This window comes from Dermacentor andersoni, chromosome 1 (assembly GCF_023375885.2).
Source record: "Dermacentor andersoni chromosome 1, qqDerAnde1_hic_scaffold, whole genome shotgun sequence".
NCBI classification, from domain to species: Eukaryota; Metazoa; Arthropoda; class Arachnida; order Ixodida; family Ixodidae; genus Dermacentor; species Dermacentor andersoni.
In genome coordinates this window covers 177049331-177072345 of record NC_092814.1, presented here as the reverse complement: position 1 = coordinate 177072345, position 23015 = coordinate 177049331, and the positions used below count along the sequence as shown (strand labels likewise).

The window sequence follows — 23015 nt, the reverse complement described above, 5'->3', positions numbered from 1 at the left end:
ATTGAATGATTAGAGACGTTTATTGGATACGGTATTCGTGACACCTACAATGCAATCTTGGCAAGCAAGCCTCACAGCGTCAAGAAAAGCTTAGTTAATCGAGTGAACAGCTAATATTCTGATGGTGTCACTTTCGTTACCTTTTGGATGTTTGGATCTGATTATTTGATATTGTGATGTACAGAAATTTTCCCTTTATTAAGAAAATGAAATATTTCGTGGTATGTTCTGCTGTGTTACTTTTCATGAATATTTGTCACTCGTCATCCCTGTGCTTGTCCTGTATATCGAACTGATGTTTGTGTTTAGCTTTACATTCACAATTTCCTAAATGTTCGCAACATTTTGCTAAATTGCAGTCAGCCATTTACGAAAAAGATAGCAACAAAAAAAAAAAAACTCTTCTATTTAGGTTGTAACCGTCGATATTTTCCCTTTACAAAAGCTTAAATGAGCGGTCTTGCACATTAAAGAAAGGCTGTTTTCTACGGTTTGCATGTACTCGCTAGGGATGAAAATAAAAGCAAACACATGTTGTGCTGCTGAGCGCGAGGTCGCGCGATCGAATCCCGGCCATGGCGGCCGCATTTCGATCATGGCGGCCGCATTTCGATGGAGGCGAAATACGAAAACACTCGTGTACTTAGATTTAGGTGCAGGTTAAAAATCCTCAGGTGGTCGAAATTTCCGGAGTCCTCCACAACGGCGTGCCTCATAATCAGAAAGTGGTTTTGGCACCTAAAACCCCATAATGTAATTTTAAAAGCAAACACAAAGAAGCGAGAGCGCAGAGAGGGACACGTTGAGGCGCCGCACCATGTCTCGCACACACTAAGTCTAGCGACGCCGGTCACTGCCAGATAAGGTGACTGTCTTTATGCGTAGGCCTTCCGTGGCTGTACAACAAAATTCAGTAATTTACATCCATTGGAGAAGATTGTTTTCTGCCATATGTCAGGTAGTCAATTTCTGCATCCTCTAGACATAACTTGCGCGTGCGCCATGTGCACAAGTGGATATCGCTGGATGACGTGCGGCCATGAGGCTAGATAAAGTGGGCAAGGCCTAACGGGTTCGCGAACCGTTACCGTTATATAATTTTTTTATTTGTTGGAACCACTGCTGAACAGAAAAGAAATCAGAGCGTGTTGAACTCGAACGGAACCGGTATTTTTTTTTTCAATAGTATTGTGCGTTTCCAGCACGTGTTCTTTCGCATAGTCATTCCACTTCTACGTACTTAGTTGAATGTAGCGGGAGTATGTCTGCTGAAAAAAAAAAATTAAGCGCATTTAAGAACAGACTGCAGCATGCACTTTGCCCCTCGTACACCTTGAGCCGTCAATTCCAAACAGCAAAAGTCATACAGCAGCGTAAAAGCTCCTTTTCTCGCCGCATCCAAGCCGCCGCTACAGTACTTGTGCGAAAGTGGAAGAACGAGTTGGTGTACCCATGGAGAAAGGAAAAACTGAGAGGCTCTGACATCACTCTTTGTGAAGCTCAGTGACGCCAGAAGCTTGCGTTACTTCGCCATCTTGTCGGGGCAAATATTCTCCTCTCCTGTTTACATTTATCGCCTTCGGTGCGAAGCCGCGTGGACGTGCGCGAGCCGTACTTATCCGACCAACAGATCCGATCGCAGTGTATACCACCATCGCGATACCGCTGCCCAAGTCATTTTTGTCCGAGTTCTGTCAGGCCGGTCCCCCGCTACATTTTGCGGCTTTTCTGAAAATAAATCTGCTTTTTCACTGCACTGCAAGAATGCACAGGCGATGACCGGCAGCTCACTTTACGTACATCACGACCTCTGGCTAGCCTATCTGCAGTCTATGAGGACAAACACGTATGCTGGTCACGGCTTTATAGGAATCCTTTTGCTTTAATAAACAAGTTTCGAGCCGCCATGCACATCGGAGATATGTGACGAGCAACAGCGTGCCGACGAAAAGGCCAGCAGAAGAGAACGTCGTTACGCGTTTAAAGACACTGGCTGCTGCCTGAGTTATATTGTTGTCACAGTAAGTGAAGTTTCACGGAAACAAAGTTCTGTGGAATCCTCCGCGCGGTGTCGAACAGTACGCGTTGACCGCGCCTACGTGCGACCACAAGCCCCTTGATGTCCATGCAGGCGAACGTTCTTCTGTCGAGCCTTGTTAACTCTTGCACCGAATCCTCCAACCTTCACTTCCTTGCGCCCCTCGAGCACACAAACTCCTGCGGTAAGGAGGGCTTGCGTCTTAATTAGCCACAGCAGCCGATGCTTTCCCATCATTGCACATGGCTGTTTCGCGAGCCCCGAATGCATCGTCCGCTGTCAAAAGCAGGAACACTGCACACTTTTCACTGACCTGCAGGGCGCTTATGGTACGTATTCTGAAGCACAACCGTTTCAGTCTGTGATGACACAGCACGAATCCACCGGAAACGGCCAATATATTCCTGTAGATCATCCTTCATCCGTGGCGTGGTACGTGGTGTACGGCGTTGCGTGCTCGCTCGTTTCATGCTTTTTACTTCTTGCAGTCCCACCTGGCCACAACAACAGCCGGGAGAGCACACAGCGGAGCAAAACACAGACTAACGCAATCCTGCACACACGACTCCTTTGCCACGGTACGAGACGTACGGGACAGCACGCGCATTACCACACGCCACCATAACAAAACAGTCATTGTGCCCCTATAGCATGGCTGCTACAGCGAAAAATACCACGTGACTCCCTCCACACTGCTCGTCTAGCGCTTGGACTGGGTAGGGCAGTTCCTCAGTTTTTTCCATCCTCCATGGGTATACTGATGCAAGGCCTCCGAGATTGCCATTGTGTCTAGTAATCAGTTTTGTCGGCGTCCGTACACAGTTTTCGGAAGGGCCGACGGAGACCAAAAAATGACGTTTACAAGTTTCTAGTTGTTTTTCAGTGAATCCACTGCATTTTTAGACACTTTTAGACAAAAACGGTAGACAGTCCCTTCAAGGAGGATGGGTCCTTTCTTCGAATTCATATGAACGAGTCCGTTGCCAGCAATATAATACGATTAATTCAATATGGCAGTTTTGTTCGCATGAATGTATATCATTTTTTATAAGTTAACTTTGTATATATATCTTCACGGACAGCATTTTAAATATTGCGACTTATGTTTTAGCATTTGCTGATGATTTTTTTTCACCTAATTATCGCGGTTATCGCTCATTTCTGTGCGAGAAGCGTTGGCTGCATCCTGCACATTACGTCAGCTGTGTTACGTGACGCGCGCTGCATAGACAGGTCCATGTGATAGATTGTACGTGCGTTGCAAATGATGTATACCTTCTCTAATCGACCCGAGTACCTCTGACGGCTCTGGAACTTTCGACGTGTGATGCATGCATAAATATAGGAAACATTCGCGGCGGGTCATTGGATCCGATCATTGTCAATCGCACTGCCAGTATCCTTACTCTTGCTGCCGAGTTTGGTTTGCACGCACAAATTCGCACAGTAAACAATTGCCTGCCTAGCTTGTCCTTTCCCTGCCTGCCTGCCTGCCTGCCTGCCTGCCTGGCCTGCCTGGCCTGCCTGGCCTGCCTGGCCTGCCTGGCCTGGCCTGGCCTGGCCTGGCCTGGCCTGCCCTGGCCTGGCCTGCCCTGGCCTGCCCTGGCCTGCCCTGGCCTGCCCTGGCCTGCCCTGCCTGCCCTGCCTGCCTGCCCTGGCCTGCCCTGCCTGCCTGCCCTGGCCTGCCCTGCCTGCCTGCCTGCCTGCCTGCCTGCCTGCCTGGCAGCACCCGTCACTACCCCGTGACAACGCATCTCACGCAAAGTGGGCATAGCGGCCTATCGGGAACGCAGCTTTGTGTATGCTTATTGAAACCTCAACCATATACCAGCGTCGCATTTCGTGCATGGTACTATTCCACAGATGAATAACCGTAATACCCACCATGGAGGCGAGTCGCTTGTAACCCGATGACGCGTACGTGAAGAGTGGTCTTTGCAACGAGCTGTCCATGTCGGTGAGCTCCTCTAGTTTGATCAGCTTGCGCTTCTTTGTCGAAGTCGTAGCTCCGGGGGCTGCACGATGCCAGAGCGTAAACGTCGGACTTCCTTCTCACGATATGCAAGTGCCAGTCTTGTGATACGCAGAAAACTTCGGCCTGCTACGCACCGTATTTGTTCAGCGACAAAAGTGTTCGGCTGCCAAGCAATACGTGGCACATTTGTGGCATGGTCGCAAGCAGCCTCATTAGTATTCGCAAAACGCTGAGACTCCTCTTAATAAATCTCGCGATGGCGCATATGAAAGAGCATCAAGGGAAGAAATTAATTAGGTGTCCTCTACTATGGTGTAGCTTTGAGACCAAGTTTGATTGCTTTTCACAGCTGTGTGTTGGTCGCTGCCAACCTTCATGCTTCAGGATAAGGCATGATGTTGCGTGGTAGTGCATCCGATCCGCAGTCAGATTTGTAATGTGGTGTTCAGTATTCTGTCGGTCTTACTAATTACATTTTTTGATGGAAACCCCACACGTGAATCTCTAGTTTAAAGCAAGTTTCCACACGGCAAATTATGTGAAAAGGAATGCTCGTAAAAGGCCATACAAGGCATGTCTTTTTTTTTTCATTTTGCCGAAGAAATGAGCTGTGCCAGAGAGACCTCACGTAGACTCGCTGCGGTAGCTTTTAGTGGCTACGGCATTGCTCTGCTGAGCTCGAGGTCGCCAGTTGGGCACCGGCCAAGGCGGCAGCCTTTCGATGGGGGCGATACGCAAAACACTCGTGCACTTGCACTTAGTTGTAGTTGCGCGTTTAAGAACCCGAAGTGGTTAGTATTAATACGGTGTCCTCTACTATAGCATGCCTTATAATCACATAGTCATTTTGGAACGTAACACCCCAGAATTATTTAATTTGGAGGTTTTACGTACACAGATTTAGCGTGCTGTGTTCAGCCACGTTGGTAGTTGGATCTGAGGGCGGCGATATCTGCATCAGCTCGAATATTGCAGGGACATTGCAAAGGCTGTTGGTTGAACGCAGCCGGTTCCAGTCGAAGTCGTCGAAGAAGGAATGCGACTGCGTCAGAATTTGCGCGCGTGATTTAGTAAACAGCATTTCAACGTATTAGAATAGTGCATGTACGAAGTCAGTACACTTACACTGTAGACTTAAAGGGCCCCTCAACAGACCCCATAGCGAATTTTGGTTATACGCTGGAAGTTGTTACGTGTCCTCTAGGGAGCGTTCTGCCGCAAAAATTTGTCAAGTCGGCTTTAATAGCAGAGATAGAAATATTTCTGTGCAGCGAACCCATGATTTCTGCAGGGCGGGCTCTATTGCATAGCGAGACTCCCTCTCCACTCGCCCCGTCTAGCCTTCACAAGCGTTCTGCCATGCCAGACCTCGAGGATCGCGTGACACATACCCCTCTACTTTTTTCCTCCTCGCTTCTTCTTTTTTTTTTTTTTCGATGCGCATTTCCGCTGGCGACGTTGCGCGCGAGCTGTTATTGTTTCGCGCAGCACACAGTTTTGCGCGCTGTGCACAAGGACACATGACTAGCGCTATAATTCAGTGCTACACGAATACTGAGGCAGAACAAGCGAATCGCAGAGCATGATCACGCGCCGGAACACGGTAGAAAATGGTACGGTGTCGGTACCTGCGCACGTGGCCGCTCGACCGTGGGAACAAGCAGACGAAGCGGAAGTACATCTCTGTTGCTTCGGTGCAAAGTAAAGCAAAAAACACGCAGACATTCCGTTTGTGTGTTTTATTATTTCTCTAAACATCAATTCGTCAATTCAAGCAACAGATCACACAAATAACAGATGGTGCCTTGAATAATTATCGAAGTCACGTGTCACCACGAGCGACGTCACACTGCGGACTGGACTATGTAGGCGCAGGGGCATGACTACGTCACCATCCGGCTTAGAGCGCGGCGGCCGCGAGGAGGAGGAAAAACGGCGTTCGGCTTGAAATTTCAGATCTTTCCGCGGTGCTTAGCGATGTAATACTTTGAAGACACGATCGTTATTGCGCAATGTATGCTCTGCATTTGTCAACTCAAAGTGGCAGGCCTGGTGAGGGGCCCTTTAAGGTAAGTTATAAAGTTGGATAAGTTCGATAACTTAGACATAAGGATATAGCAAAAAAGATTGCGTTAGCCTTGTCGTGGCAAAGTAAATAGTTCTAACGCACCTTGATGTCGCGGTACTGCTTGGAGGCGAGCCGTTCAACGGGGTTCTTCTTGAGCAACAGGTAGACCATGTCTTTGGCGGTGGTGTTGGCCGAGTGCGGGTGTTCGCTCACTTTCGGCCATTTGAGGGGCGACGCAATGATGCGGTCGCGAAGCAACTTCTTGGTCTTGCCTCGGAACGGCACCCGACCGGTCATCAGCTTGTAGAATACCACACCACTTGACCACCAGTCGCAAGCGCGGCCTGCGCTCGATATTGAATGTGCACCTTGACATTCGTCAATCAAGAAAATGCAAGAACGCCAATGTTGAATTCCAACAGCCATATTAATTAACTAATTGTAGAAAATCGACAGCTATTGGCAGGATCCACAATAATAAGTTACTCAGCGCCGTCACTCTCCCGAATACCTTTTCATGAACCCTACCACCTAAATCGCTCGTCTGTGTGAATAAACCAAGATTGAAAAGAAAGAACGCTGGGGAGACAGCTGCGTTTGTTGCGGTACATACTGCCTCTATTTCAGCGGTGACCACTACATAGCATTATCATGGATCCTCTGGTACTGAAGTGACAGAGCGGTGGTAAAGAACAGCCATAAAATAGCGTTTCGGCTCACCATACGGCCTTCGTTTGAGAATTTCAGGAGCCATATAGGGAATAGTCCCGGCGGATTCTCCATCCCTGAATTCGAACGGGGTTCGCCGGAAGTAGCCCCGCATGACACGTTTCGTAACTGCGGAAGAAACATGAAATCTGACAGAGCGACCGAAAATTCATTTCATTTTGTTACTTACAATGTCCTAGGCAAACTTTATTGGTGTCAAAATCTATGAGCTTGACTCTTCCTCCAGGAATCATGAGCATGCTGCAAATGAAGCCTCAGACGAGTGAGCCTGGAGTAGACTGAGGGCGCGCTATGCACACTTACTTGGACACCTTAATGTCCCGGTGCAAGAAGCCCTTGAGGTGCAAATGCTCTACGGCCAAGATGAGCTGGGCCATAATGACGCGCACCTGGTCGATGGGCAAGAACATGGCGCGCTCCACCACGCGCATCAGGTCCACGCCACACACGTATTCCATCACTGTAACATATGCGTCCTGCGAGACGCAGACTGCTCAGTGTGGACAATAGAGAGCTTTAGCTTATGCACTTTTGATGCAAATACCGAGATGCGGTAAACTTTGCGCAGCAGTAACAACGCTGGTTGTGACATCTTACTTTGTCGAACAACACGCGAAATCTTATTGTAACATGAGTGTTCTCGTCGAAACAGTAGTGACATTTTTTTCAGCGTGACAAAGGTCTACGACGTTAATCTTTACAATCCCAATAACGCAACGAAGTCCAGGGGCCTACTGTCGCACTCAATACGAAAATGACAGTAATTTTAGTTTTCTTATTTCGAGCGGCTTTCTGCGCCCATAGATGAAACCTCGTCAAATTGCAGCACTAAGCTTTACACTTATCCCAATAGAGCCATGGTTCCGCTTACCTTTGTAGCGAAGCATACATAGTACTTGACAAGAAAAGGGCTGCGCACAACGGAAGCGACCACCTTGTCAATGCAAGCTTGCTTGGGTCGATTAAATCGGTCTGAGGCGATGAGCTTCACCGTGCAGATAAGGTTGGCCGGCTTGTATCGGGCCTTGTATACGGCGCTGCGTGACAGAAAGGCCGAGTTAACATCATCTGCAGCTCTAGCATCTGCATCTAGCATCTGCATCTAGCATCTGCATCTACAGTTCTAGCAAACAGAGGATGTAAGGCGCAAACATCGAATCTGTCAGAAGGAAGATGCCGTAAGCTATCAGGTTTAAAGCACCCATACCAAATATCTCCAGCACCATCCGCAGAAGGGGGAGTAGAAACAAAAAAAAGGTGGTTGAGGTGTGTTTGGGTTAAGTATGACGGAAGCTGCACGGCTGCTTGCACCCTTGTCCAGAGTGCAGTGGTGATGCACTTAGACTTTCGCTCCCGCCGTGTGGGGTGAACTACCGCTTTATGATTCAAAACGACTTGCCTTGAGCATGCGTTCCCAGATAGACTCACCGCCGCTCCTCGCATGCTTCTCAATGTGCGACTACTTCCGTCGCCCACTTTTATTAAACACTCAGGCCTATGCGCGGAGAGCTTCAGCATACGTTAGCCTGCAAATCGCTGTCGTACCACTCATAGAACCAGCCGTCTCCACAGTACAGTGCAAAGTTTACTTTAGTAATAGCCTGCCACTCGTGAAGCGCGGAAGCCTGATGAGCACGCTTTTCAGGCTACGTATTTCAACTGAAGCTTACTCCTTCTACTCAGCGCACAAAAATATATCGCATAAAATGGAAGGTGTGGATCTAACAAAACTTTCAGCATAAACTCCCAATTACAAGTGTTCCTCGGATTCCACGGAACTGGCAACGCTTCCCTGTCGAGTTGCTGTGGTCACCTTGCCATAGTGCCGACAATATTGGAGAGTTTTAGATTAGGGGACGCAAGCGGCTTGCGTACGCAAGAACTAGTCTAAAATTTAAACTCTCTATTGACTGTCCGACAACACGTGCATGCCAAGCCATTGGTGTTATCGCTGACAGCACCGCTGGACACGTCAATTCAAGGTGAAACACCGCCTACGTCATGTCGGCAGGGTCCTTTTGGTGCACCAGCAAGACCTGGCACGTCAGCGGGACAGCATAAAAGATCTAAGAGGCATCGCGCGCACTTCACTGCGCTTGGCAGCACCATTCGAAGCACGATGCTAAACTTCGTGCTCTTCCCTCTACCGGTTGGTGACAAATGGTCCTGTGTTGAATCTAGTAAAACTAGTCATGTCCGTGTACTTGTGCTGCCAAGCCCTCAGTGCATTTAGTCTTGCTAACTACAGTCTGTTGGTGTAATTTTCTTGTTGGTGTGTTTTCTGATGTTTCTTGGTTGAATGGCGATGTCAAAGAAAATCCAGGTTCTGATAAATTAGATCGCATATGAATGGCCGTCAACGAAATTAACACATCGCACTCAGCTCTTGAAACTGGTCTTGAAGATGTGCAGCTAAGGCTTTCGCTGATAGAATCTGCACCTAAGTCCCTGAAGCAATGTCAAGAAAAGGTTGAAAAATGCAAAGTAACTATTTTCACCATGCGTAAGGAGTTCACAGAGATGTGCAACAAAATTGATGACCTTGAAATTAGAAGCCGCCGAAACTATATAGTTATTTATGGTCTTGAAGAAACTCAACAGAAACCAGAGGAGCTAGCGCAGCTAGTGTCCAGGGAAATACCTTCTGAAATGTTAGACAAAGTGAAATCCATCGAGCGTGCGCACAGATTAGGTTTCAAGAAGCCTAACCGCAATCTACCGGTAATATTGCGCTTTTACGACTTCACTGCAAGAAATGTTGGTATTAGGTAGCTGTTAAAAACTGAAAAATACACCCATATCTATGTCCAAAGATTATTCAGAGTCTGTTAGAAAAACGGCCAACCCTTCCCCTACCGCAAAATGGGGGTAAGCGAAGCTTGTCCTGCATGCACCTGACATTCGTCACGGTTAAGTAACCCATAGCTAACGGTGCCGGATTACTTCGGCCTCCCGCTCCCTCAGCTCGGTATCTTTTCGTTGCTGTCATACTGTCTAGGATCGGGTGGCTCTAACGGCTGGATCGGCGCACCGACGACGTGCCCTTTCACGGACGAGTTCTCGCGCCGCTCATCGAAGGCTGCCTGTTCCTCGGGGGAACGCACAACGCTTGGCTGTCCCGTCCGTTTTCTGAGACTGAACTGAACGGAAACGAAGCCGGCGCAGCACGCGCGAAACCTTTTCCTGCCTTTTCCCTACCCGGCGGAAGAAAAATGGCTGATTGGTTGCGCGCGTGGCGTGAGCGCGCGCCTATGCAGCTGGAATCCTTGCTAATGACCCACGCTCCGGCGCTGGCGCAGCTGTCAACTCATCAAACCACCCTTTTAGGTAGCTACTCGGCTCTGGGAGCAACTGGGTTTTTTTGCGTGACCACGACAGCGCCGTTGGAACTTGTGAGCTAATACAAGCTTCGCTTGAAAAACCCGGAAGAAGTTGTGGCATTCGTCGGCGTTGAATCGCAGCAATGGAGCAAAAGTGACTAGTGTACGACAAGCTTAATATAAACGGCGAATGACTTGCCCGGCATGAAATGACAAATAAAATGACAGCTGTGAAACATGCTCGCACGTAAGACGATGGAAGACAAGCTCTTCTAAAGCCTGACGGCGAACATTTTACAGTATTATGTTTTGATGCAAGAGGTATTGTAAACAGAATACAGCAGTTTGAAGGACTGTTGCGTTCGTATTGTCCTGATGTAGTTATTACAGAAACGTGGCTAAACCCCGATATCCACGACTCGGTGAAAGTGCCTTCATCCTACGCACCACTTCGTACAGATGGAGATGGTCGTGTAGGGAATTGACCATCGCTCTTACACGAAACCTGTCTTTCCAAAGGAAAAGGACATCGCTTGCCACGAAAATTAAGTGTGTTACCGTTACCGTATTGATTGGTGGTGTCTAACAGGGTCCTGCTGCCGTTGACGATTACCGTGTACAATTACAGAATTTTCTTCACAGCTGCGTGAGTGAGCGAACTGGATTCAAACTAACTGAGGATGTTAATATACCAAGAATAGACTGCGGCAGTTTTGCAGTAAAAAACACCGAATTTAAAGGTTCAGACATTCGTTTTGATACAATGTTTGGTTGCACATTGACAAAGCTAGTGAGGAAAACCAACTCGCGTCCAAAAGTCATCATGTTCAGTGCTTGACCTTGCATTTGTGTCCAGCTTTTTAACACCAGAAATAATCATTGAAGAAGGGACGTCTGACCACAACCTCATTCTACTAATATTTCATAGCCTGGGTAGCAGCGTATCGCATGCCGGTCCAACGACTCGTATATCAGTTAAAAACTATACCAAAGCGAATGACGTAAGTGTTATAGACTACCTTGAATCAGTGCAGGATGATTTCTTTAATAAACCGTCGGGTGTTGATCTATGGCGGAAACTAAAAAATGGAATCGCGACCTTTATACCCACTAGGTTTCATAAAGCTAATTTAAAACACCATAGTTTACGAGAAGTATAATCCACCTCAAAAGAAAAGTACAAATGATGCGGAAAAATGAAAACAAATCCATTCTAATATAGAAATTTCAGGTAGTTTCGTTGAAGATGCACGTACTATTGCAAATGCTTTTAACACTTCCAGTTAGTTTTTATGCGTATACAGCCTTCAAATCTTCTAGTAACAAACATCGAATCCCAGATGCCAGACGTAACACTATCAGAATATGGAGTTCATCTTCTACAACTAGACGTTAAGAAAGTCACATGGCACGGACGAAATTTGAAGCACATTTCTTACACGCTACGCTGCTCCGTTACCGCCTTTCCTGCATAAGATATCACCTTATCATTGGAAACAGCGGTGCTGCCTGCTGACTGGTTGTGTGCGAAAGTTATACCCATCTAAAAAAGTGGTAGCAAACAGCTGATAGACACCTTCAGACCCATATCTTTAGCAAGCACATGTTGTAAGTTAATGGAGCATATCATAAATAAAGCGCTCAGGGATCACTTCGAGGATAACAACTTGCTTTACCCCAACCGACACGGTTTTCGACCACTTCGCAGCTTCTAGGAATTACTCATGACTTTGCAACAGTTATTAATTCTCCAAAGTAAACAGATGCAATATTTATGGATTTTTCTAAGCTATTCGACCGCGTCCTACACTCCTTACTCATAGTCAAGCTAGCATTATTTGGCATTAATTAAAATATTGTCATTAGTATTGCGGGTTATCTCGACAATCGCATGCAGTATGTCAGCTTTAATAACGCTGATTCTGATTGTGCTAAAGTATTTTCTGACGTATCACAGGAATTCTAGAACCAACACTATCCCTCATTTGCGTTACTGACATTTATACTTGCGTGGAACCAGGTGTTACAATGAGGCTCTTTGCAGACGACTGTGCAATATACACTTCGGCTAATAAAGCGGAAGACTAAGTAAAGCTTAACAAATCCTTAAGAGAATATTGGCGACTGGTGTGATAAGTATAGCACGCAAATTAACACCGATAAAACAATGTACATTGCCATTATCCATAGAAAGACACCTCTCCATTTTGAGTACACGCTTTTCTGTACAGACATCAGACGGGCGAATACCGTAAAGCACTTGGGGGTGACGTTAACGCAGTATTTAAATATCAATCATGTTTCTAGACGAGTATTTAAGCAACTAGGTTTCTTTAAGGCGAAAACTAGTTAGCACGTCCCCCCAGGTGAAACATCATACAACACACTAATTAGACCCATCTTGAAGTATGCAGCAATAATTGGAACCCGCACCTAAAGCACTTGACTGACATTTTAGAAAAAATCCAGAACAGGGCACTTAGATTTGTTTATGCAAAGTACGCGAGATAAAAGAGCGTTACTGCGTTACTGTGCCGCAAATCTGGCTAGCCGGCGTAAGCTAGCCTGCTTAATCTTTCTTGTTCTTCTTTCCCACAATTTGGCAAATATATATGTAAGGAAGAATACTCCGGTAGAAGTAACCACGAGAAATGTATACGCACCTGCCTCCGACGCTGTAATGCGTTTAAGTATACATTCTTTCCTTTAGCTATCGAAATCTGGAATGACCTGCCGAATGACGTTGCCAATCTTGAATGAGCTGATACATTTTTGCCACTTTTAGAATCTTATTTTGAGTTATTGCACTAAGCCGCTAGCATTTGGGGCGCAAAGAAAAGCGATAACAGTGCATCGCGCATGTATTTACACGCTCTTCTGTCCAAACCAATTTTTTTCTTATTGTGTTGCTTCTCTTCATATTACTGCGTTCTCACAGTGCATAACTTTTTGCTACTGCATTCTTATGTTATCCTAAATATCTTTACAAAGTATGATATGGCCACTAAAATATTCTAATGTATAGTGAATTTATTGCTTTATTGCTGTTGGCGTTTATGCTTACAACGTATTATAGTTTTTTCTTCGTTCTTCATTAACACGTAGTCCTTTTCTACCTCGTATGGCCTATCCCGTATAGGCCTACAATATTGGATAAATATAAAATAACAGCCGCACTGCCACTTTGCATGAAGTAATATTTTCTTTATATTCTGAGGATCTTGGTAGGAGAAAATTGCCACTGTACTGCAAACCGCGGAGCTTGCTTTGCCACGTCGAGACAGTCACCGTTGCAATTCGGAGTACTCTTCGTACTTATGTAACTGCTCGATCGAAACACGCAGTAATACTCGCGAATTTCATACATCCCGACATACATTAGTAAGTTAAGTAGCATTCTGTTGACAAGAAAAAGGTGCATTGTCTGAAAAAAAGAAAGGTAAACGCTCAGCTTTTGTCTGTGTAAAAGGCGCAAGCTGGCTTTCCATACAAGATCTTGAATAACACTTATGCGGTTATTGCAAGCTTCTGTACGGTCTCTTGTCATATGCATCATACGTGTTGGCATTAACACTGAGCGTATTTCTGCCAGTAACAAAAGTTTCAGTACTATCGAGCAAGCTTCGTTAAGGTTATCCCATTTTACGGCGCAAATAAGACACAAGGCAATAGACAAGACAGCTCTCTTGACTTCTATTGTCTCGTCTTGGCTCTGAAAAATAGCACTCTGTCAACCCAGCTAGCCCAACAGTACATTCTTATGTAAACATCCAAACATGCGCTCACGTCCTTAATTTGACCCGTAATGCACCATCCTCTGCTCACCCAAAGCCGCCTGCCCCGAGAAGCTTCACAGGCTCGATATCTCGGGTCCTCGGAATGAATTCAGTGAACGGGGCCTGTTCTTCAATTCTCATCTGCCAAAAAAAAAAAAAAAAAGATGTAGAGGTGCGCAATGTGGGACATCTGTAGCCAAGAAATACTGTTTTTCTTTCAATCGAGCCGTCCCAGAAAAGTGGGCGATGACAATCAGTAAACTTCACACACTCCCAATACACTTTTTACTGGTATCAAAAGCTTTGATATTTGTCCCTGATATCGCGCTTTCAGAGTAATGTAAAGGGAACTTATCCAGCAAATAAAAAGAATCATTCAGAATTTTTGTTTACTTCGTAAGAAGCAGGGAAGCGCGCGTCTCAAGGCACAAATGCGCGACCAGTTTCTTCTCATTTTGTAATTATCTAAACATAACCACGCACCTGCTACTTTTACCTCTTCACTGGCATGCAACGTGCATTGCGAGCAAATTGTAGAATCAAGCTTCTCCGTGGGTATTCTCACAACCACTACGAGGTCTAGTCACCTGTAAGGGCGCAAGCGTCCTCCAGTGAACCCTCAGCCGCTTTTCAAAACAATATTTTCGGGTTTTACGTCCCAAAACAACGATATGATCATGAGGCGCGCCATAATGGGGGACTCCGGAATAATTTGGACCTCCAGGGGTTCTTTAACGTGCACCTCAATCTAAGTACACGGGTGTTTCGCATTTCGTCCCCATCAAAATGCGGCCGCCGTGGCCGGGATTCGATCCCGCCACCCCGTACTTAGAAGCCAACAATATAGTCACTAAGGAACCACGATATGTCACATCCGCTTTTGACTCGCCTGATTATGCACATCACCCTCCAGAAGTATCAGCCATACAAACGCTGTCACTGCAAAAATTACACCTTACTCAGCACAGGACATGTCGCTGCCCAAGCAAAACCCCCATCGTTGTCCCCTTCTTCCCTCTGCCTTTTCGCTCAGGTGCTAGTTCACCGAAATCTGCCGCGATAGCTTCGTGGCTATTGCATTGTGCCTGCTCAGCTCGGCGTCGCGGTTTCCACACGAGGCGCGGCGGCTGCAATTCGACAACGGTGAAATGCAAAACCGCTCGTCAATACTTAGATTTAGGTGCACGTAAAGTACTCTAGGTGGGCAAGGTTCATCGAGAGTTCCCCACTATGGCTGGCCTCATAATCAGTCGTTTTGGCGCGTGCAACCCCAGGATTTAATTAAGTTTTACAGTGGAGCTGTTAGAACCTCGCTGGGTTTCGCTTGACGTTCGCCACTTCGCCGAGCTGGGGGAGAGAGAGCTGCGGAGAGGAAGTTGCCCCTTTGCATAACAGCGCGTAATCGAAAATAGCTGCACGAACTCAGAGTAGAGTGCACAACCAGAGTTGTTGCTCATTGTGTGATTAAGCTGTTTATCTAGATGTACACGCAACCACGTTCGCTTGTTTGTTTGTTAGAAAGAAATACCAGTTCTCTTCAGTACGACCTCTATGTCTATTGTTTGTCGCAAACTGCTCATTAAACACCGAACACATAAAAGCGGCGTCGACATTAAGGAAATAGCATTGCTTTGGAGAAATTTTATAACATTGCTGCGGGGCAAGGTGCTTTTCCTAGACTTCAATTTAAAATCATGTTTATGTTACCTAACTACAGTTATATAGTTACTTGTCGTTATGCCAAAAGTTTCTTTATTTTTTCGCAACATTGGTTTGGCATTTTATGAGCACGCTTCCTGGGCGAAATAAGAGCAGTCCATTATTAGCCTAATATGTCATTCTTATGTACATATTTCTCCAGGTTCTTACATACTACTCGTAATCGCACTAAAGAAACAAGACATTATGTAAAGAAAGTAATCAGATATTGTGGCAATTACTCGTCGCTTATTCACTGGCATAGGAGAAACATTCTTATCACTTTGCAAGCATTCCCAACAGCCAGGCCAGGAGATAGTATTATTCTTTATGGTAGAGGAGTGGGAGAGGCGGCTTTGATACAGCATTACCAATCTGTTGGGCAGTCTCATTAACGGTTCGACCTGTTGTCGAGCCTCAGTGCGTTTCTTTCTATACAAACGACTGTGCAGACAGCATGCAACATGCACGCGGTGGCGGTTAGGCACGCATACCTTGTCGGTGCGCGTGACGACCGCGTCCCCGACAGCCATCCAGTCGGTAACCGGCACCTCGGAGATCTTCTCGAGAGAAGTGGCCAGCTCACCAACGATGATGGTCAGCTTGCGGATGACCAGGCCGAGGCTGCGTGCCGTGACAGGCGCCCGCTTCAAGCACAGGCTGTGGAGCCCCATCAGATTCTCGACCATGTCGCGGATGTCCTGGTACGTGATGAACTGCCGGTGCAGCTTCTGCAGACAGTCCTGTGCCGCCAGCACCGACTGCTCCTGGCAGAAATGCGACAGCGGGTCGCGAAGCAGCGATACCTTGTTCTCGCGCTTGATGAAGAACTCCAGCAGCACCGTGGTCACCTTCGGTATCTGCGCCACCGACCAACACGCGTATGCGATTCGTCTTACTAGGACGAAGAATAGATGTAGCTATACCACAGCTTCGCTTAACACAAATTTCTGACCTAACATATGCGTAAGTTCTGGAAAAACACGATTACTCGACATTGTATCCTTGTTTCAGTCCGAGTGGCATATCAGGCAACGTCACTATGGAAATGTTTTCGGTACGGAAAGGCAGGGAGGAATGGGACAACTGGAGGGAGAGCTTGCATTTTTCCGTAGAGAATAGCCTTAGGGAGTTGATAATAGGTTTCACAGATGGCGCTACTGTGGCCCAGTTTTGCTTAGCAATGGCTGTTTCCTTTAGCGTGGTAAGCGTGCTACGATTGAACAATCGACTTTTAAACTCAAAAAATGACGTTTTCTCAACCTTTTCGTTGTTTTTTTCTGTTTTTCTTTCCTCTTACTTGGAGAGGTTAGTCATGCTCCCAAGCTACGAAAAACTTTAGGGATTCTGTTATCGAGGAGCCCAAGGCCACCGTCATTCGGAACCCATGATGTGGTCTTCATTAGTAAGTAACGTTTTTCTCGAGGTGCCTGTATTCAGGAGAAATGTGGCAGCAGTACAGAGGGAGGAATGAGCCGGTGTCCCCGTGCCCCCGTGAAAATATAGAAGCAGGAGCTCTGACTTGCACATTGAAGATAAAATTTCCCTTTGATAAGATAAAAGGTCCCTTTTTTCTTTCGAATATTATTACTCAGTCGCTCTTAATGATATCAAAAGGTTACCGCTAAGTTGGGGTTTGTTTATATTTAATTACTGATCTGCATAACGTGAAAGAATGCAGATTTCCTGTAGCGAACGTAAGGGAAAATAACACTATATCATAAGCTGCATGGGGAACTTATGTTACCTCGAGTTATACAGTGTCTAAGAGGTTAACGACTAAAAAGCATTGATCAAGTTAATTTTAAGTTTCAGTAAGATGCCGATTATTTGGAAACGGAAACGTCCTGTAAGGACTCAGTCACATAATAACGGGACACTTCGCACTGTACAATTAGTGTACGATCAAACCAAAAGCGTAAGTAATGTTGTCAAGGCCTTAAAGGTGTTTAGGAATCAGCTCTTGCCCGAGATGTGCATAAGTATAGTGCACGCGGTGACACCGAGGACATATTAATCAAGGCCAAGCTTGTGTGAGCACTGATTTCGGTTTTCTCTGCGCACCCACGCTCGTCGGCCGAACCAACTGTTGCAGTCACCCCTCGTGTTCGAAATATGGGCCTGTCAGTATACGGTGTTCTCTTGAGAGACGGACACATTTCCCTGCCCGTTTCATTCCTTTTTTTTTCTTATGTCCCACTCCTGTCAAGGAAAAGGGCGGAAAGGGACAACTTTAGTTTTACGCGAAATGCTTTTTTCTTTTTCTATAGGATGCCGGACACGAAAAAATTATGAGCTATGACGATACCACAACAAACACTAACCACGTACATTGGTCAATTTCGGTGTCACATGCTGAATAAGAAATACCCTTATGAAAATTTCCCAGTCCTCACCACTCGTCCCTTGGCTAAGAACTCTGCATGAATGCCTTTACCATTGGGATATGGAAGCATCTAGTGTAGAAACTTATAAAAAATAAGTTTGAGCGTGCCTCACCCTTGGAAACAAGGTAACCAAAACTTTCACCGCAGAACTTTTCTTCTGTCGCATCATCTCTGTGGAAAGGCAAACGAAAATGCACATAAAATGATACCTGTCGAGCTTGTCTGTTTCGGTTACTACTACCTTACGCAAAGCAAACAGTGACACCCAGCCCACCTTTTCGTTTTTGGGGCGACATAGACGTCCCCTCGGAGCTCATGCTTGTAGGCTCTTCCTCCTCCGAGCTGCTCGTAGTCGACGTCGCAGGCGACGACTTGCTCGCTGAGCTCAAGCTTCCCGTACCACCCGACGCAAAGGTAGATGTGCCACCTCGATGTCGCGTTGACGTCGTCACCGGCATCGTTGTAGCGCCGTCTGTGCGATACGGCCCCGAAGTACATCATTAAATTACGCCAGTTCAGCCGTTATCCCAAATAGGGCGTTACTGTGCATGACAGATTATACTTACCGCCACGGTTTGTAAGTTTCTCGGAGTTTCCTGTGTAACAACACATTTTTTCTTAAATTAGGAATAACTTACAGGAATATTGTCACCATTTACATATGTAAGACTAGCACCGGACTTTTGAGCGCTTCCGTGCTTAGCATTACGTGGCCAATACATATTACCAAAGGGTCATTAAAAGCAGCAGTTGTACCGCGAACCTTGCAACGACAGCTTGACGTGCGACTGCTATTTTACAGGTTGTACAGCATTATTTTTATGCATTATCACCACCTTCATTCCACAAAGCACCCACAGTGTTTTAGGGCTCACACTTGAAACGAATCGAACAGGAATTTCAATCCACCTAACCACCACCTAACATTTCAAAGGGGGCGTTAGGATACGTTAGGAATGTCCCACATTTAGCTGTCAACAAAAGCAGCAACTTCACTACGCACGCTGGCAGATTTGACATAAGCGAATACATACCTCCGTATTTGTCCGAGCCTGGCATTATAGCGTCAGTGCCGGTGAAGTTTGGCTCGAAGACAACGGTCAGCCTGGCGTCCTGTCAATTGTGCGAACGACGCCTGCCGCACGAATCTCGTGCTTCGCGGGCCGGTGCAGCAGAACGTCACCTCCCGCGCGGCCCGCGCAGGGCTCGAGCACCACGTTATCCAACCGAAGAAGCGGCGACGGCGACGACGATGATGATTGCAATTTGGAAAAAAAAGAGATCGCTGATGAAAATGCGACAATCTAAAAGACACGCCGCTGCGTTGTCCCGTTTCTCGAGCTGTTTGTTATTATTTTCGTCATGATGACCGCTCACCAACTAGCTCACCTTTGTATTCTCCTCCATGGTGATGGTGATGAGACCTCAATGCATGAAATCGAGGTTGTTGTTGTTGGTGGTGGTGGTGGTGCTGCCGCATCCACCGCCGCCTTGAAAGCACGTGGCAGATACCTACAACGGTAAATAGGACAATAACCGTGGTCCGTATTCACAAAATGTTCTTATGCTGGAATTGTTTGTAAGAGCTCCAGCGAATCCTATAACGCAGGACATGTTATTCGCGAAGGCAACCAGCCAATGTCAAAGGATCGCTTACAAAAGAAAATCTTTGTGAATTCGGCCCCGAGTTCTTACCAGAAACACACAGAGATAAAGCAAGTTAACAATTTAAACTTTTCAAGGTGGCAAATTGTACTTGTTTGTTGGCATTCATTGCAGATAACAACGCTAGTGTCCACTTTCGTTTTCGCCTCTTGTTCTTAACCCTGTTACCCGTCTTTATGAAGTATTGTGACGTTGTCACAGTCACATGCAGATATCTAAACACAACAAAGCATAAAGAAGAAGAAGCAATTCAGGAAGGTAATATTTCAGTTCTAAATGAAACGGCTGATTCATTGGCGAAGGCGTCCAGCCATTCAAATTCTCCCTGGATCAGCCTTGATCGTAGCTGCAAGATTTCGGAGGCAAATGATGCTGCGAGAATTCTTTGTACCATCTATAGCGAATTTCTCGGATTTTAAACACTTATTGTACCCTTGGAGAAGTAACCTATGCCAAGCGGAAAAAAATTGAAGTACCTATTCGCTATGCCTTTGCTGTCGCATACCTTAAAATTTTTATTTATACAAGACTGGTCTGGCACCCTCACCAATTTTGTCATATGTGTAGGGAAGATGAAACCATAGAACATTTTTCTTTATTTCTTGTCGGCGATTTATTAGCTTAAGAAAACGGACCTTTGAAGCTTCACTCCGCCTTCTTGGATTGGATTTAACTGTCCGAAACGTGCTATTTTGGGCGCCTCTACACTTGGGCATAGCGACAGGAAGGTTAGAGCTGCCATCCAAGATTTGATTTTAAAATCAGTGAGATTTAAAGTCTGAATACAAATTTTAAACCGCCTTCTCTTTCATCAACATTGAATGTGAATTGTTTTATTTTTATGATTATGGTATAATTTCATTTTCATGATATTTTCAGTCTCTCCAATCTCTATTTTTCGATTATAACTTACCTATTATGAAATTTTTACCCCTTATTTTACACTTTACTTTAACCTACCCGATTCATGGCCAATCCCCCAGAATGCGTACGTGCCAGGAGATCACAAAGTTCTACATCTGCATCTACGTACATTTCCTTTTCTGCTACCCTCTCACGTAACACTAATTAGGTTGGTATGGGTGCCTGATCACAAAGGATTAGTGATGAATCAGCAGACAGCTGGGCGAGAGCGTCCCTTAGTGGTACAATTATCCCGATACTTCCTGTATCAACTTTCATAACTGCTGCTAGGTTCAGGAGACGTGCAGTCAGCAAGACTCTTGGAACCTATAATTAGCAAATTTAACTGATTATGCACACCTCCTATTTCATTGGAACAGAAACTGCTGCCGTACTTGAAAAGTTGTACTGTTTACGAAACTCAGATGTTGAATACCTACGTTAAACTACTATCTGTATCGGTCTGGTCTGGCGCCCTCCTCCTCGTGCTCATACTGGGGTGAGGATGGGACAATAGAACACTTATCAACAAGCCCAAAGCTCTATATTTTTAATTTCATCGTTTTAGTTGGAACATGAATATTGCATGTCTACGAATTAAATATACTTAAACGAATACACGTAGTATTCGGCCGAGGTTATCGCCCGCGTTGCGCTGCTAAGTCCTAGGGTGCTGGATCAAATACCAGACGTGGTATTCGCATTTATCTGGGGACAAAATGCAAAAATACCCGTGCACCGTGCATTCGGTTCACGTTAAAGAACCCCAGGTAATCAAAATTAATCCGGAGTCGTCCAGTACGGCATGCCTTATAATCATTTCACGGTTTTGGCAAGTAACACCCCAAAGCTTAATCTTTTTTGAGGTTATTGCCTGTCCCCGTTACACGCTAGCAACTATTTGCATCGGCGCACAAATTTCACCCGCGAACGGTGCACGCTGCCCAAGCAAGAAGAAAAAACGTAACTCAGCATCAAGACTTCGATATTCCTTTTATTCGTCGTTTCTTACACGGACACCGCCTAAACTAACTTGCAGGGGCCGAGCAGAGTCCTTCATTAGGAAGAGGAGGAGTGGTGATGCTTGCTGCAGGTAGAGTCTTGCCGAAGTTGCCGGGAACTGCTCCGCCTGAGCGACGCCTATCAACCACGATACGGTCTGAAACACTCCGCAATCCAGCTAACAACACCAGGTATCAAAAACAAGTTGTCACGAAGCCCAATACGTTGCGCGTTTTCCGAACCACGACGACCCACATGGCTCACGATTCACTTCGCAAACCTGTATCACGGAGGTCCTTTCTGACGAGCCGAAGTATCTTCTTCCTGACGTGGCGCTCTTAAAGTTAGAGTAATGTGACCCCATTCCTCGGACGGATGGGGGGGATTCGAGGACCGAAGCGAGATTTAACATTTATTTGAAGCTTTCCTTACACGAAGGGAAACTTTTTCAAGCTCATCAATAAATTTGCACTTGCGTTTGAGCATTATTCCACATGCTTCCAATGCCACATGTGTGACAAGCAAGACGGCGTGGTCAGTGCACTTTGGCTTAGCTACGGCTGGTTAGCCAGCACATTGAGAAGTCCTTTGTACCTGGATCTAGAAACAATACGAGTCGTAAGTGGTCATGCGTTTTAGGTTGGGTGCTATCTTATAACAGTTCGGGAAAAGAACCGCTTGCTTGCCCTCGGGTGACTGATCAGAACCTCGCATTCGTCAGCAAAAGCTCAATTACGCGAGGGGAAGCGAATGGTTAGTTTCTGAACCATTATGAGATCGCACTGCAGGTTCTGCTACCTCCAGCATAGTTTCGCGTTGTCGCCTGCCTCTCGAGCTTTTTAGGAGGTGGCGCCAATGCAACCGAGAAAGTGAACATCCAATTCGGTACCACAGAACAGGCATTTCGGTACAACTCGGGGTCCGGGGAGGCCAACGCGTGACAGAACAACGCCCATACGTGAGCGGAGGGACAGCGGGACTACTGCTGTAAAAACGGGACGTGTCCCGCCTAAATCGGGACGTCTCGTAAGTGCATGTGAAAATTAATATAGCCAACTTGTCCAGGCATGTCAGCACTGTGGCACTTACGTACGTAAGTTGACCTACCTTGTCAATTATTTTTGCACGCCCCTTCTACTAGGGGTTACAAATATTTGATATTAACTGCTCAAGGAGATATCGACTGCGCGAATTAAAATGTAAACGTCTGTACTCAGCTATGCATTGTTAGATTTTCTGGCATTGAGACCCTCTGATTGCAGTAAATTGAAGATTTCTCTGTTTGAACTTCACTTTCTATACGAAGAGCGGGTAATCTTCATATTGTACATGTATGAAGGCCAGGTAAACATGATACCTGGCACTGAATCAATGTTTTCACGCTTCCTTAGTTTTCAGCCTTCTAGCGCAAGTACTGGACCATTGAGCACCACTGATCCGTCACTCACTTGCCG

The 23015-nt window shown here is 46.1% G+C and overlaps 1 protein-coding gene across 1 annotated transcript in view; it reads right to left on the bottom strand.

Moving 5' to 3' along the window:
• Positions 1–18449, bottom strand: part of LOC126547204 (uncharacterized) — a 44096-nt gene extending 25647 nt beyond the window's left edge. Inside the window, exons 1-11 of the mRNA XM_055063035.2 lie at positions 18266–18449; positions 18104–18162; positions 16099–16464; positions 13956–14047; positions 7682–7847; positions 7114–7286; positions 6980–7050; positions 6802–6918; positions 6184–6425; positions 4908–5055; positions 3923–4053 (exon numbers count right to left, since the gene is read on the bottom strand). Coding sequence (XP_054919010.2) covers positions 3923–4053; positions 4908–5055; positions 6184–6425; positions 6802–6918; positions 6980–7050; positions 7114–7286; positions 7682–7847; positions 13956–14047; positions 16099–16464; positions 18104–18162; positions 18266–18449 — 1749 coding nt within the window. The remainder of the gene's footprint in view (positions 1–3922; positions 4054–4907; positions 5056–6183; positions 6426–6801; positions 6919–6979; positions 7051–7113; positions 7287–7681; positions 7848–13955; positions 14048–16098; positions 16465–18103; positions 18163–18265) is intronic.
• Positions 18450–23015: the final 4566 nt, after the last annotated feature.